Source organism: Pseudopipra pipra, chromosome 15, assembly GCF_036250125.1.
Source record: "Pseudopipra pipra isolate bDixPip1 chromosome 15, bDixPip1.hap1, whole genome shotgun sequence".
Classification (NCBI taxonomy): domain Eukaryota; kingdom Metazoa; phylum Chordata; class Aves; order Passeriformes; family Pipridae; genus Pseudopipra; species Pseudopipra pipra.
Window position 1 is genome coordinate 1,807,126 of NC_087563.1, and position 16,863 is coordinate 1,823,988.

A 16,863-nucleotide genomic window follows, 5' to 3' on the forward strand; every position below is an offset into this window, starting at 1 on the left:
TAAGAACAAATGCAAAACCAGCTTCTAGACCTCAAGAAACCTGAAATAGCTTTTTAATTTATGTCCCAAATTCCCTGCAGATTCTGAAATGAACAGAGGGCAGGGATCAGAGAAAATGCCTCGCTCAATCAGGAAAGTAGGATGGATATTCAGAGTTTTCCTCAGAGGAGCAGGGTGCTTTCACACAAGAATGGAGCAGGCAGAGCACGTGGCTCTGGAAGAGTGTGTGGAAAAAGAAGACCTGTTGCTAGTGTGACCCCATAAATAAATATATGGAAAAATAAACAAATTAGGGGGTATAAAAGGAAAAAAAAAGCTGCAGTCCCATCTGAGCAAGAGCACTAATTTGCAGGCATGAACTGTGAAGAACCAGGTGAAATATTCCTCACAGGAGCCTGAAAAACCTTCTGTCTGTGTCCTCACCCACCCAGAATCAGTTCTGGTGAAGTTTCAGTGAGCAGGGCCTGAGCCCAGGAGGAGACTGCAGGGAGGAACAGCCTGAGCAAGGCCATGGGAAATACTTTCTTCCTCATTATAAAGAAAGATAACGCTGCAAAACTGTGTTTTAGGGATGTACACAATCCAGACTGAATGGCAAGGAAAAGGAGGGATTAGCTCCAGGAGCTTTTGTCACACACATCCCAGGAACCAAAGCCAGCACATGGTCACACGTGTCCTGGGAAAAGGGCTCAGAAATGGTCATCCTGGCCACAGGCTGCACGGTGCTGAACAGCACTTCTGCTCCAAGAAACCCTCAGTCAGGGCAGGCAGAGCCAGCAATGCCAAAGAGATGGATGTGGGAGGAACTGGAAAGATGGTGCATCCCTCGGGGCTGGGGCAGATCACCTGCCTCCAACTGCCAGCAAACAGGATCAAATACAGGACAGTGCTCTGAAAACACAGTGTCTGCAGGAGATCTTGGGTCAGGGTGTAATTCATGAAATTACCGAATAACACTGCAAATTTTGGAAAAGAGTAACCTCTGTGGGAATGCCTGACCCCAGAGCTGCCAAGCTCTCCCAGAGCGTGTGGACACTGTCACCTGCAGCAAACCCAGCACTGCTGCCCTGACACAGCCCAGGAAATCATTCCCAAAGCAGGAAAAGAACTGGAGCTGCACAGTGTGCAGCAGCAGCTGGGTGGCTCTCCTGATCTCCAGCCTCTGGATGGTGCTTTGGTGGGAATTTGGTGTCACAGGAGTAGCCTCCAGGGTTCCACAGGGATGGAGGTGTGACCCATGGCTAAGCAGGAACGTGCTGCAATCCCTGGAATGTTTGTCCCACAACACAAGATCACACATTTGAAGTGTGAGGGAGTTGCTCTGATTATATCTGGTCAAACCTTCAGAACCACTTCTGTGACTCTGGAACCCAAGTCACACTTTTTGAAACCACTTTCCCATAACACCCAAGAAAAATGCTGGAGCTGAGGTCTTGGTATGGCTTGGAGGTTCAAGAAGGAGGAGGGATGACAGACACTTTGGAAACTCAAGATTACCAAGACTGGATGAATTCCCAAAACATTTTCCAGGAGAGAAAACATTTTTCTTGCAAAGCACTGTTACAAGCTTGAAATAAATGTGCAGACTGTTAGATAAAGACAGAGATAAAAATAGGCCTGTTATTAAATACCTCTTCTTTAATGAGGTTCATCCTTCTAAACAGCCACACGAAGGTTATTAAAGTTATTGCAGAAAATACAGCCTGTTTGCACATAAAAACCAGAGCAAGATATTCCTCATCACCCAGCACACATTTAAGCACCTCTCAGCAGCTCACACACTCACAGCATCCCCAGCTTGGCAGGAAGAAGATAAAAGAGAGGAATGAGAGGTGTCTTCTCTGGGAAACAGTCTCTCTTCTTTCAAAGCACTTTTCCCCCTCCAAACAATGTAAATTTAACCATGGGAATGATTCCCACTGCTTATGTCTACTGCTATTATGCCACCACCAGCCCGAGCATCATTAAAGCTAAATTTGAAATTACTTTGAAAGCTGCAGCTTAAATTCCTCCTGTTGCACTAAAACTGCCACTTGACTCTCAGCACCTCATCCCCTGGTTATAACTGCTCCAGACCACCCAGAACACCCTGCAGAGCCCAGAGTCACACTCACCATTAGCCAGAGTCATGGCTTGGCTCCTGAAAACCCACCACTGCACCCTTGTTTTGGTAAAGCCCCACACCTAAGCCCATGGCTCGGTGTTAGAAATGCTGCAAACTTATCTCAGCTGCTCAGAGGCACAATCAGCTTTTGGCAGTATGTGCATCACTGCAGAAGAGTTTCATAACCAGCTTGTTTGAGGAGACCAGTAACATCATGCCCAGTAAGGGACAGGACTGACCCAACACACCAAAAACCCACCCCAGCCCCACTCTGCTCCTAAACCCAACCAATCCAAGCAGTAAATGAAGAGCTTTCTCACACTGACACTGGTGCTGCCAGGGTACCAGTACTTCTGGAGATGACAGAGGACAAGTTTTACCTGCATTTGGAGGGGAATAAAACTGGCTCCCAGTTCATTCACAAATACTGAACCTGATACCCTCATGGATGTGCTGGAAAACAATGGCTGCAAAACCTCCCAGGTCGAGGAGAAGCAGACAGAAAACACAGGGAGCAACCCTGTGAGTTGGAGCAGCATCTGGCCATGCTGAAGTGTCCCACTCAGTGGCACCTTGCTGCCCATTCTGCTGCTGTGAGTGGTGCTGTGTTTGGGCTGGGCACAGCCACCAGCCCTGTGATGCTGCTTAATCAAAACCTGCAGGTGCAGAGCACTGACACACAACAATCCATCACTGCCCAGCTCCCAGGCACACTCAGCTACCAGGAGCTACACAGTTCTGAGGTCTCATATTACCTAAATTTAAACACAGCATCACATAATGATACAGTGGCCTGGTTTGGAAGGTACAGCTTACAGACCATCTTGTTCCACCCCCCTGCCATGGGCAGGGACACCTTCCACCAGCCCAGGTTGCTCCAAGCCCCGTCCAACCTGGCCTGGGACACTTCCAGGGATCCAGGGGCAGCCACAGCTTCTCTGGGCAACCTGTGTCAGGGCCTCCCCACCCTCCCAGGGAAGGATTTCTTCCTAATATCCCATCTAACCCTGCCCTCTGGCAGAGTGAAGCTATTCCCCATTGTCCTGTCCCTCCAGGCCCTTGGAAATAGTCTCTCTCCATCTCTCTCATAGCTCCCCTCAGGTACTGGAAGGCTGCAATTAGATCATCCCACAGCCTTTTCTTCTTCAGGCTGAGCAATCCCAATTCTCTCAGCCATTCCATACACATATATAAGATATAAAAAACATATCTAATGCATGTATTATATACATATATAAAATATACTGCACTTACACTGTGCTACAAAATATACCATCAAAACTCCATTACTACACTTGTCAAATTAGAGAAGCAGAGGGGGTTTTATAAAGTGGGAGTCTTTGTTTTAATTTTAATGTGCATATTCAGTGACTGGCCTATAAAGTCTGCTATTTGCCATATTTTCCCATTTCCCAGTGTGAATGACAATGGCTCTGCAGCTCTGAACTCTCCTGGAATGGGCCAGCTGTGTGCCTGAAGACTCGACTCACTAACACTTGTGATGTTTCCTGAGTGTTTCAGCGACACAGGTCTGAGATACAACACTCCCAGCACCAGCCCTGGCTGGAATTCCAGGCACAGCCAGCCCTTGGCTGCACACTCAAGAGCAGCTTGACTGGGACCAGCAGAGCATTCCCAGTGGGAGCCTTCTGGTCAAGGGAGGGGATTGTCCCACTCTGCTCCCCCCAGGGGATTGTCCTGCCCTGGGGTGGCCTCACCTCAACATTGGGGCAGTTTGGGGGGACACAGTGGAAGGAAGAGATTGAGCCATTGGAGAGTGTCCAAAGGAGGGACAGGGAGATGGGGAAGGATCTTGATTTGAAGGCGTGTGAGGACACTGAGGGCACTTGGTGTGTTCAGCTGGAGGAGACTGAGGGGAGACCTCAGTGCAGTTCCAACTGCCTGGGCAGGGGCAGAGGAGGGGCAGGGACTGAGCTCTGCTCTGGGGGGACCAGGGACAGGACCCAGGGAATGGCTGGAGCTGTGTCAGGGCAGGCTCAGGTTGGATCTCAGGGAAAGGTTCTTCCCCCAGAGGCTGGTTGGCACTGCCCAGGCTCCCCAGGGCAGTGGGCACAGCCCCAAGGCTGCCAGAGCTCCAGGAGGGTTTGGATGATGCTCTGGGGCACAGGGGGTGACTCTTGGGGATGGTCCTGTGCAGGGTCAGGAGTTGGACTGGATGATCCTTGTGGGTCCCTTCCAACTCAGCATGTTCTGTGATTCTGTGACCTCCCACCTCAGGGAACCTGCCAGTAAAGGAAATCCAAGCAGATAATGTGGAGTAAGGCTGAGACAGGAGCAGCACTGCCCTGTCTGAGCTGCAGGGAAGGTCACTCATACAGGTAGCATCTCCATGTCCAAAGCTGGCATCCTTCAAACACTCCCTGCTCAAACAGGGGGCTGGGAACCGCCTGTCTGCACGTGTCTGAGCATCTCCCCAGCCCCAGCCCTGCCCTCTTACCACCAACAGACAGGGAAACACCATTATGCCTCTTACACAGACCAGGACTAAGGCAGGGAAGGTGTGCTTTGTGTGACACATCTCCCTGCCAGTGCCCCACACCAGAGCCAGGAGCAGCACATGCAGCTTTGGTCCTGGCACTTGTGCCAAAGACTTGGAATGAAGCACAGACCAGTGTCAGGGACATTGTGCATCCTGAGATGTGAAGGTGAGAGGCAAAAGAAAGCCCACAAGGATGAGGAAACTGAGAGAGAAGACCATGGAGGCAGATGGCAATAAAAAGGACAGGCACAAGATACATTTAAAAGATGAAAAGCCTCATATGCAAGAGGTCAGATGGAAAACAAGCCGAGGGAGAGCTACCAGTGGCCATAACTCAGCCTCCAAGAACATTGGCAATTGCTCTCAAGCCAGCCTGCCCTCTCCTACCTGCTGTAATCACCCTGCAGCTCTCCTGTCACTGGCCAGACAAGAATATAACAACTCCACTGTCAAGATTTGTCCCCTCTGCACATCAGTAACAAGTCATTTTATAAAAAAACCCAGAGAAGACGCATTTCATCTGGTACAAATGAGGTTTTTAAAATTCCATTTGCCTTCCCTCTATATGCAAATGTGTGCTGATCTGATGAGGCTCCTATTTCCTGGATTACACACGTCAAACTTTGCAAAAGCAGGCATACCCTGGTGGTTTCACTCCGTATTTCACAGCCCTCTCTTGACCATGCTGACATAAATATTTCAGAGACCTGCCCACCACTGTCAGAGTTAGGTCTAGGTCACCCAGAAGCCAGTGGTTTGGACAGTCATTAATTCAGCAAAGCAATTAGCAGGAGCTGCTGTAGCTCAGGACATCCTGGTGAGCAGCAGGAGCCAGATACCCCAGACAAGGTGTAAAGGAACCCTCAGCAGCACCACGGGCTGTGGGACAGGCCCTGGCACAGGATTCCCGAGCCAAAGGGATCCCTTCTGCCACTGCCTTCTTCTCCCAGCTTTAAAAAGCTCTTCTGGCTCAGAGCAGTGCTGGCTCATTTGGCCACTGAAATCTGAAAGACAAAGACTGGCCACAAAACTAGACTGAGTTATTCCCCAACCAAAGTCCTGTTCTTTCCAAAACCACAGCAAGTCCTTCCTTCAAAGCAGCTTCTGAAAATACCTCCCCAATGTGAGTGCCTTGAGAACTGTGCTTCCATATGTGCAAGACCTTGTTTGTGCAGCAAATGAGACCTGAGACAAGTAGGAACAGCAAAGATCTCAGCCCGAGGATCCTTGGAAGCTGCAGCCACGGATATTTAAATGCTAAGCAACATATCATCAACTCCCTGCTGAATATAAGATGGTTTCATCTTTGCAGAAGCAGCAACAATAGCATGTTCACATCACCTTCACTCTGGCAGGCTGATCAACAGCAGCAGCCATGGCTCCTTAGTTTTTACCTTTGGAAAATGACTCTGGGCAGCAGAAATGCTGTGGAGCCACTGCAGGTACCGGCACAGGGCTCTGCAAGGCAGAACTGTAACCCTGGCTGAGGGTACAGCCAGCCAAGCCCCATGCTCTGCCCTGAGACACTGGGATATTCTATCCAAACCCCAGGGAGATCCATGCTGCAACGTTCCCATTGCCAATGCAAGGCTTTGCTCCATCTCTCCAGTCTGCAGGGAGCTGCTGTGCACCAAAGGCAGCCTCTCTGTGCCCCACTGCTGGCTGTAAATATTTGGATATTTTGGGCAGATGAGGCTCTTGCTTGGTCCATCTGGATTCAGAAACTGGACTCCTTAACTCCCAACTCCCAGCTGAGAAACCTGCCAGTGGGTTTCTGCCACATCAGGGAGCAGGGAAGAGATAGATCCCACCTGCAGAGGCCCCACACAGCCCTGGATCCCCAGAGTGCTCGTCACTGCTGGGGGCTGATTAATCTCCTTTTTCTTTCCCATTTAAACCTGTGCCTCTTATATCCTTTTTCTTAACCTTCATGGCAGGGTCTTCCCAGAGGAGCCACTGCTGACCCCAGTGCTGGCTGGAGCAATCCAGCTTCCAGTCATCATCAGGAATGCTAAACAAAACAGAGGGAAACAGTGCCCAAATTACAAAAGTAGAGAATTCCCAGGAAACAAAGCATTTGTGTGCTCTGGGATGTTGCATGGCAGATTTGAGGTCACCAGAAACGTGAAGGAAATGCTTTTATACACAGAACCCCCAAGAAAATGATGGAGAAAACCATCACAGAATCATTAAGGATGGAAAAGCCCTCTCAGAACATCAAGTCCAACCATTAACCTGGCACTGCCAGGGCCACCACTAAGCCATGTCCCTAAGCACCACATCTACCTGTTTTCTGAACACTTCCATTCATCTCTGCCATCCCAAAGACTAAGGATCAGCCTTTGGTTGCCACAACCATCAGGTAAGATCACCTTGAAGGGCAGCAGGTGTTTCTGTGCGCTGACTCCACGTGCTTGGCAGAGCTCAACGTACACAGCAACAAAAGTCACCTCTGCTAGGTTTCCCCACAGAGGTTCCAACTCCCAAGGGAACTATCACCTGGTGAAAGTGTATTCCAAAAGGAAAAAGACAGCAGAGGAAGCACAACTTCAGAAAGACTCTGTGTCTGTGGTGGAACAGTTACCTGAGCACAGGAACGGTCTGAGCAGGGGTGTGAACCTCCATGCAGAGGACACTGCAATCCCACTCATTAAAACCCGGGTAACCTGCAGGTTCCAAAGACAGACAGAAGGAAAAGCCCTACAAATTATACCAAAAAAAGAACAATAACAGAGGTGCTGGAAGCCTTTCCAAGGCACACATCTCCTTTCTGTCTGAGCCAGCCGCACCTGGTGCATTATTTAGTGCCAAGTGAGAAAGAAGAAATGCCTAACAAAGTGTTAAAGGACTTTGTGAAGTTTCACCAACCTTCCCAGAGCCATCAGCTCTCCGGCTGCCTGGCAGAAGAGACAACTGATCCTGCTTCTAGATTACAGGAGGCAGAGCTCTTAGGGCAACTGTCTCTCTGTGTTTGCATCCAGCTACCTCCAGCAGCTTGAAGTGTGCTCAAAGTGCAAGAAAGCACTTGATCAAAATCCAGCTCACACTGCAGGCAGGGAGGAACAAGCACCCAAAGCAGCGTTACAGATACAATAACAATCGAATTTGGGGGGGAGATCTGACAGGTTACAGGTTGATGACACTGCTGCAGTCTCAGTGGAAACACAGATTGATGCAATTAGCAACAGGGAACTAGAAACACAGCAGAGGAAAACTGGGGATACATCTATAAAAGATGAGCTACCGCACAAGTGTGGAGAGGCACAGAAATCCTGTGTGAGCTCAGAACAGGAACAAGCTGAAACAGGATGAGATGAGGAGAAACACAACTCCGAGCTCCCTTACACTATTCAAAACTGAAGTTTCAGATTTTAAATCAAAACATTTGCTTCCCTAGGAGACACTGGGCCAATTTGCCACAGGGGTACAATGGGAGAGGGACGGGGGCACCCTGGAGGTGGCCAAGAGCAAACTCCTGAGCACTGTGCTGAGCACACTCCAGCCAGCCCAGCCAAGGCTCTGCTCAGCTGCCAGCGAGTGGAACCACTTCAGAGAACATGGGAAGATGCAGAACCACTGGATTAGACACACTGCCAAGGCATGTGCCTCTGCTAAAGGACTGAGAGGGACATCCCTGGTGCAGCCACACCAGCTGCTTCCCTCGTCCTGTGGGTCCTTGTCCTGTGCTCCCACTGGGAGCCCAGAGGCTGCAGGGGTGGGCTCGTGCTGGCAGCTGGTTCCCCAGCCTCGGGAATACATGTGCCAGAAGTGAGAGTCCCAGTCCACACAGAGATTTCACTTCAGAGAAACCCCCAGGAGACAGAAACCCAGCTTGGCAGGGGGAGACCAAGGCAGACTCCTCTTTCTGGTATGTCTTCACCCAAACTTACCACACACCTGAACTGGGTGACAGAGCACCATGTAAGCTCTCCCAAGAGTAACCAAAATTATTCTCCTCTATGAATGCTGACAAGCTCCCCACTTCCACGAGCCCTGCGCTGCAAGTGCCCAACATGGAATTACTACAAAAATAAAGTGGAATAAGGCACTCGAGCAATGGAGAAGGTGCTTCTGAACAAACCCTGCAGAGAGGTTCATAATGACTGCAAGGATATACATATTCTGCTCCAACAAGGGTGCTGGGGATCTGCAAGGCTGAATAATGAGCAGGGACACCACATGCCTTCCATACATAATGGTACAGAAATGGAATATAAGTATATACTGCGGCTTTGAGAGACGTAGGGGCTTTCGTAGCCATTTATGTTATACAAAGATTTACACTTGGAAAAGTCGTTCTGCTATATCTGGCAGAAATTTCAAGACAAATGGAACCCATACTTATTCATTCAATGATAATACTGAGCACAGGATAAAGCTCTTAAATTCAGAGCACTTTATAAAAATTAATTACTACTTAGTTCACCCTTGTGAGGTGGGAAGGTATTACACCTGCATATACATGAGGACACCAAAGCACAAGTGGATTAAACAGCTCGTTCAGGACCCCAGAGACAGGGTAATTGCTGAAATATGTATGCACACATGCATCTGTGCGTGTGTTTGCATGGGCCTGGCTCCTCCAGAGCCTTCCCAGTGCTCGGGCCCTTGCAGTGAAGCCAGTCTGCTCCACTGGGCTCCTCTCACCACACGTGTCCCATGCACGTCTAATAAAAGACACCAACCCAAAAAAATAGGAAGAGATTTACTTTTGTGGTTTGCACAGATAGGAATAAAAGCTGGATTTCAAACAGCCAAGGAACAGAAAACCCATTGTTAAAATGCTGTGCAGTGCTACAGTGACAGTTCCTAATCAGCTTGCACCAACCCACACCGGAGCACAGCAGACCTGGGAACGCACATGCCAACAAATGTTGTAAAATCTGTCCCTTGGCAAGCATGGAAGAGAAAAAGGCCTGTGGAGGCAGGGACAGAGACACCCCACTACCTACCCTAGGGCTGGCAGCCCGCTCTCTCTGCTCAAGTGACCTGAAAGCACTTTAGCAACCACTCCCCTTTGCCAGGCGCTTTGGCCGTGGCCTCTGGTCCCTGTACTGGGTCACTGAGTCCTCATCTCTTTATCTGAACATCAGCAAAAGCTCACATTGTCATGGGAACAGGCAGGAATTGGAGTGTCTGAAAGGCTGCTGTCAGTGCTGACAGGTGGGGCTCCAGAGAGATGCTATAATTAGTTACCTGGACGGAGGGTTTGCCACTGATGTGTGGGGTAAAACACTTCCAGGTCTTCAGGATCAGCGTCATCCTCTGTCACCGGCTCGTTCCCACTGTCATCTTTTATGTCGCTCTCTTCTATTTTTGTAAGGGCAAACTCCTTTTGGAGACAAGAGATTCAGCTCATTAGCAATTGCATCTGGGTAATTTAGTGCTGGCTGAGAATACAGAATTTTTTCCCTCGCCAGCAGATTTTTTTTTTTGACATCCGAGATTCTTTCCACATGGTTAAATTTAGATTTAAAGTATATTAAAGGTTAAACATGCATAACTAGCATGACATTTGTGCTGAACAAAGCAACGCAGCTGATTTCCTATTCCAGGGCAGGCTGCAGGTTTTAAACCAGCTTTCACAGAGCCTCACCTGTATTTCACTCAGAGCCAGGGGCCCTGGCTATTATTAGGGTTGCGTAACGTCGTAAGACCCCGTTTTCCCTTGCCTAAAAATATGTCAAACTTCGAACTTTTTCAGCTGAAATTTTCCACACGAGTGGAACGCCTCGAGGATCGTTGGTTGATGTTTGGTTGTTTTTTTTTTTTTCTTAAATGCACTTATTTCAGGCTTGGAGAAGATTTCAGCTAAAATAGTTCAGCTATTTCCAAAACAGGACACGAGAAAAAGCACACCGAGTTGCCCACACGATACAAACGCGAGGATCCTCTTCTCCACATGTTCCCAGTGTTCTCCAAGTCTTTTAAAACAATGAGGCAGGGATTTAATCACCACCTACGTGGCAAGTGCAGCATGGGGATGGCAGAGGTGTGGGAGAGCAGCCAGCACGAGTCGTACGACGCTACGCACAGGGAAAAACAGGGATGAAAAGCAGGGGAAAAAAAACCCTTGCTGCGAGGGAAACCTCACTGCTCAATGGAAAGTCTCCCTAGGGAGCTGGTGGGAGTCATGTAAAACCGCAATGGATACGATTATGGAGAGTGCATAGTAACGACCTGGTACTGTCACACCAGAGGAAGCAGCTCTGTGCTGCTCTGGTTTGAACAGGAACAGATGAACTGATCTGGGTTTATCATCTGGACAGCTCAGTGCCTGTTGGAGGGGATATTATCAGCTTCCGAGATCACCAGTTCAGCCACCACTGAATAATTTCAGATAACCAGCCTATAGGGAAAGATTATTCCTAATTGTTGGCAATTAGAACAGAGTTACAGCTCACTTCATGAAGTGTTTGGATATTAATCCTTTGAATGCTTTCACAGGGAAAGAAAAAAAAGTAAATTTGGAGGTTAATTGGAAATTTTGGGCCACGTTCTGTCTTCTCTTCTTCCACTCCTTGGAAAAAAATGCATGTGTATTTTCTGTCAGAATCTGGATGCTCTGCATAGAAACATCCATTTTCCAGCCTAGGAGAGTGTTTCTGAGCAAGAGAAATGTCAACTTGAGCAAAACACGAACAGGAGCAATGACAGCGTGGATGTGGCACTTCAGGACATGGTTTAGTGGTGGGCTTGGCAGTGCTGGGGGAATGGTTGGACTCAACAATCTCAGAGGGTTTTTCCAGCCTAAAGAATTCCATGCTTCCATGACTGTGGTAGCTTATGAATGTGGCTGACAAACCTATAGAATATTTATATTTGAGCTGCCAGAAAGGAACGCGATTGCCGAAATGCATGAGAAAACAGAGCTTAACTCCCGCTTTCACTGAGTGCGTCAGGGGCTCAAAATTGTCCAAATTATAACAAACGTTAACACTCAGAACAATCACAGGCATAAAAACCCAGGTTCTGCAGATGAAAATCAATGTTAACATTTCCCGAGCCAAGACTCCACGGGGCTAAGAAGGAGTGTGTGGAGCAGTTATTACTTAGGTTATTTCCACGGCTCTGTGATTATCCGAGAGGGACTCAGTGATACAGGCTATTGTAAATGCACCAACAGGCCTCCCAGGGCTGGAGCTGTTCAAACACATAATGGAGACAGCTGATGTTTACCAGCTCTGCTGAGGACAAGTGCTGGGACTTAAATGCTCAGCAAGGATAAAAGGATGTGACTTGGTTCATTTAAGTGTTACTGTCACTGCTTGGCCACAGTTGCTTTGCAACACCCCATTTTCATCAGTGTTTCTGGCAAAAATGGGCAACTCAACACAAGCGATTCTTCATTTACACAGAAATAAGTAAAATCCTTTTTGGTCTGTTTCAATAACTAAAAGTAGGAGAAAGATGTTTTCTAAAGAACAATGGGCATTTCCTTAAAGGCAAAAAGCTTCCTTGCTTTACCAGTCTGGAATCAAGGGCAATAAGGTGAAAAGCCTGATTAGGGAGGGTCTGGGATACTGCTTGCACTCAAGGAGGAAGAAATTTTTTACAGAGAGAGTAATAAGACATCAAAAGGGGCTGCCCAGGGAGGTGGTGGATTCACCATCCTTGGAGGTTTTTAAGATGAGACTGGATGTGGCATCAATGCCATGGTCTGGGAACCACAGCGGGGTTGGATCAAGGGTTGGACTGGATGATCACAGAATCACAGAATCAGCCGGGTTGGAAAGGACCTCTGAGATCATCAAGTCCAACCCTTGATCCAACCCCACCGTGGTTCCCAGCCCAGGGCACTGATGCCACATCCAGTCTCACCTTAAACACCTCCAGGGGTGGAGAATCCATCCCCTCCCTGGGCAGCCCATTCCAATGGCTGATCACTCTCTGTAAAATATTTCTTCCTAATATCCAACCTAAACCTCCCCTGGCACAGCTGAACACCCAGCCCTCTTGTCCTACTGCTGGTTCCTGGCAGAAGAGACCAACCCCCACCTGGCTACAACCTCCTGTCAGGGAGTTGCAGAGAGTGAGGAGGTCTCCCTTGAGCCTCCTCTTCTCCAGCCTCAACACCCCCAGCTCCCTCTGCCTCTCCTCACAGCACTTGTGCTCCAGACCCTTCCCCAGCCTTGTTGCTCTTCTCTGGCCCTGCTCCAGCCCGTCCAGGGCCTTCCTGAGCTGAGGGCCCAGAGCTGGACACAGCACTCCAGGGGTGGCCTCACCAGCACTGAGTACAGGGCAAGAATCACTTCCCTGCTCCTGTTGGCCACACTGTTCCCGAGCCAGGCCAGGATCCATTGGCCTTCTTGGCCACCTGGGGACTCCAAACCTCCCTGGGCAGCCCCTGCCAGTGCCTGAACACCCTTTCCAGGGAGAAATTCCTCCTCATGTCCAGCCTGACCCTCCCCTGGCACAGCCTGAGGCCGTTCCCTCTCCTCCTGTCCCTTGTTCCCTGGGAGCAGAGCCCGACCCCCCCCCAGCTCCCCCCTCCTGTCAGGGGGTTGCAGAGCCAGAAGGTCCCCCCTGAGCCTCCTTTTCTCCAGGCTGAGCCCCCCCAGCTCCCTCAGCTGCTCCTGCTGCTCCAGCCCCTTCCCAGCTCCGTTCCCTTCCCTGCACACGCTCCAGCCCCTCAATGTCTCTCTTCCACGAGGGCCCAGAACTGGACACAGCCCTGGAGGGGCCTCAGCAGGGCCAGCACAGGGACAGTCACTGCCCTGGTCCTGCTGCCACACCATGACTGGTACAAAAGTCATTATGTGACTCCAGGTGGGCCTGAGGCACTGACCTACAGTGCCTACACTGTGATCTGTCCCTTGATTTGCTCTGGGTAACAGCCCAGCCCTCAGAGAGCTGCATCCAAAACCAACAGCCCAGAAAGCTGCAGTGCAAGAGCAGGAGTGTCCAGGGACATGGGATCTGGTAGTCCCCTATGTCAGTGCTCTGGGGGTACCCCCTAGTTTAAACCACAGCATTAATTAGATGAAAAAACCACCACACTCTACTGCCTGAGCTTCCTTGAGGGAGCTCTCCTGGGGCCTGGCACCCAGGGCTCAGCAGCAGGATCCAACCTGGGGAGCTTCACACTCAGTACACGTGCAAAGGGGCAGACAGACCCCACTCACCTCAACTGCAGCTTCCAGATCAAGTACCAAAATCCATGCATGTGGCACCTGAGGACCTGAGAGGATGCTCTCCTAAGCCTGACACCTGTGGTGACTCAACAGATGCACAGCCAGGAACCTAATTGAAGCCACCCCTTCCTGTCTCTTAGAGGTGATTCACCAATCATTGCAACACCCTCCTGGGCTCTAGAGAAGGCTCAGGGAATGCTGTCACCCCACCACAGACCCTAGTGGCACGGCTCCCAGCCAGAGCAGCCAACACTCACAGGAACTCTGTCGCTCAGGCTTGACCAGGAGAACAGCACAGACACCAGCAGCACCAGCAGGTTGACTCTGGCAGCAGTGGAGAGGAGACCAGCCCAGTGAGACATTGCACCAGCCTGAAATGCAAAGGAAAACAAACCCAACAGTACTTTATTCCTTGTTTTCACAGGCTTCAGGACTCTTTACACAACACTTTGCAACACGGCATGGGATCAGGGGTGTGACACTGCTGGAAGCAGAACACCTCGAGGTGTGAGCACACGGGTCCTGTTGGGGGCAGCTGGTCTCACTGCTAATGGGGTTAGTGACAGGTAATGCCAAAGTAGCTCATATTGACCCCACAGGGGCTTATATCTCTCCTGGAAAATATGAAGAGACCTGCAAGACTTGTTTGAAATCACTGTGTTAGTGCCATGTACGACAACTACAGGGGAAAATAAAAATCAGTGCAATCCTGACAGGGCTTTTTCTGCCTGTGCCTCTTTTTAATCACAGAAGTCACTGCATTAATTCAAATTAAACAAAACGACCAGCTGTCCAAGGATCAGGGGTTTATCTAATCCATATGTAGGTTTTTCTTAAGGAAAACAACATTTTGCGGAGGTCAACAGGGTTTACTTGGAGGCTCCTGCAGCACAAGGCTTTCCCCGCTGCTCAGAGCACCAGCTCACCCAAACCACGAGCTCAGGAGCTGGCTCTGACCACACTTACAGGGCACCACGGAGCAGCCCCGTGGCACAGAACCACCCTGACCCACCACAGACCTCCTGCTGAACTAGGGAGGGGGAAAAATGAAGGGTCCTGCTCTCGTGGGTGCCAGTGCCCTGGTTCAGAGCTCGTGTCTCCAGCCCTGCGTGTGTAACCACACACGTGTGTCCCCACTGCCTCGCAACACGAGGCTCTGAACCCACTTCCAGCCTCCAGCTCACTGCTGGGGTAGGGAACGAGCAGCCTGCCAGCACACAGCCTGCACAAGTATTTCCTTTGATTGGCTCTAAATTTACACGCTGCTAAATTAAACTAAATGAGGTCTTTTGAAAGAAGATGGGACTGATTAGTTCCGTTCAAACACTCCTTCATTACTCATCCCTCCATCAAGTCTGCTCCTACTCCTATCCAGGTTTTAAAGAATTTCCTCCCATGCATGCAGTCCGAAATATCCTTCTTGCTCTCTGCTGTCCATCAGGATGGCACATCACATCGCACACTTTTCCCTCCTCAAAGCAACCATGTCCTGTTCCACAAGGCAGAAAATGTGCTCACAGGAGCACCCAACACCAGCTCCAGCCACCAAAGAGCCTCTGCCCCCAGAGCCCTTCAGGAACATCGAGGGAGAAGCTCCTCTCCTTCCATCCCTTCACTGCTCTCGTCTCCGCACTCCATTATGTTATTTCTTCTCCTCCTAATTGGTTTTTGCCAAAAAAGAGAAGAAAAGGCAAACCACCACATCACAGTGGTCAATGGTGGACATGAGAAACAGAGCAGGGAGCACAGATAATACATCTGATGTACTTTGCATATTCCAAAAACTCCTGACTCAGGGTCTTCCTGAACAGCAGCCTCTATCTCTGAGCTCAAATCCACATCAACTAGATTTTCCCAATTAATTGTTTTTGGAGAAGATCTGGACTTCTGACACTCACAGTATCCCTGAGCAATGAGTTCCCCCGCTTAACTCACACCCTGCAGGAAAGCATCACTTTGCATTTCCTCCTTCAGTGTCTCCTCCTTTCTAAAGGGTCAAAGAACCACCTCAGGAACCCATAAGCCCTTCTTAAACTACAGCTAGAGTAGAAGAAAAGCTCTCCATTTTCAGCAGACAGGCAGAGACAACCTGTGGCCAAAGCCTCCATCTCTGTCCTGGACGCTGCCAAGCACGATCAGGCTGTAACCAACACCCTGAGGCTCCTGAGCTGGAACACCCGGAGCAGGATTCATGGCTGCAAACTCCATCTGCTCCCAGAAGACCTTGATCTTCATGCCCTTTTGGCCAATGCCACAGTCATGACCTCAGTCTCAGGGTGACCACAAAATAATTTCCCCTCGTGTCAGAACAAACTGCTGCTTTTTGCACAGGAAAAAGGTTTTGGGGTTGGTTTGGTTTTGTTTCCTTTTTTTTTTTTTAGTTACAAAACAAGCAGCAAAACTGGGATAATGAAAAATAGATGTATGCCTCAAACTTTACCTGCAAGCCTGGAAATAAAAAGAAAAAAGAAATCCAACAAAGCAGTGGCTGAAAGCAAACGCACACTCCCATAAAAATAGAGCTCACGTGTACCGAGGAGGCTGGTGGCAAATGACAGCACAGCCTCTTCCAAACCTCCAGCCTCCTGCCTGCCTGGCAAATGACATCTGCACAACAATTAGCACTTTGCCTCAGTCCCAGGTCCACAGGAGGAGCCAGCATGTGCAACACGGGGCTCTGAAGCTCCTGGAGAGAAGCCTGGGCAGGCTGACATCTCATTACAAGACAGATGCACACAGAGGGCATGGGAGGATTCCCACATGGAATGATCTGTGGATACAATGCATTTTTGGGAACAACCCCTGCAGCTTGCAAAGAAGAAAGGGTGGTCATGGCGACCCCACCTGCACAGGGAGCATTTGCTCTGATTTAAGGACATCATTTGAGGATCCAGCTGTACCCACCTACAGGTGCAACTGGGAAGCACCAGAACTGCAACAGGAAGGCCACAAACTCCTCTTGTGCAGAGTGGGATTTTTTCCTAATAATCATCTTTTCACAGAATCCCAGAATATGCTGAGTTGGAAGGGACCCACAAGGATCATCCAGTCCAACCCCTGACCCTGCACAGGCCCATCCCCAAGAGTCACCCCCTGTGCCCCAGAGGATCAGCCAAACCCTCCTG

At 49.6% G+C, this 16,863-nt stretch overlaps 1 protein-coding gene across 5 annotated transcripts in view; it reads right to left on the reverse strand.

Moving 5' to 3' along the window:
• SIL1 (SIL1 nucleotide exchange factor) overlaps positions 1-16,863 on the reverse strand; it is a 99,540-nt gene that overhangs the window by 61,204 nt on the left and 21,473 nt on the right. For all 5 annotated transcript variants that reach the window (XM_064671419.1, XM_064671421.1, XM_064671420.1 and 2 more), the window contains exons 2-3: positions 13,996-14,109; positions 9,801-9,936 (exon numbers count right to left, since the gene is read on the reverse strand). In XM_064671419.1, the coding sequence (XP_064527489.1) occupies positions 9,801-9,936; positions 13,996-14,100 (241 nt within the window). In that variant the 5' untranslated portion in view covers positions 14,101-14,109. The remainder of the gene's footprint in view (positions 1-9,800; positions 9,937-13,995; positions 14,110-16,863) is intronic.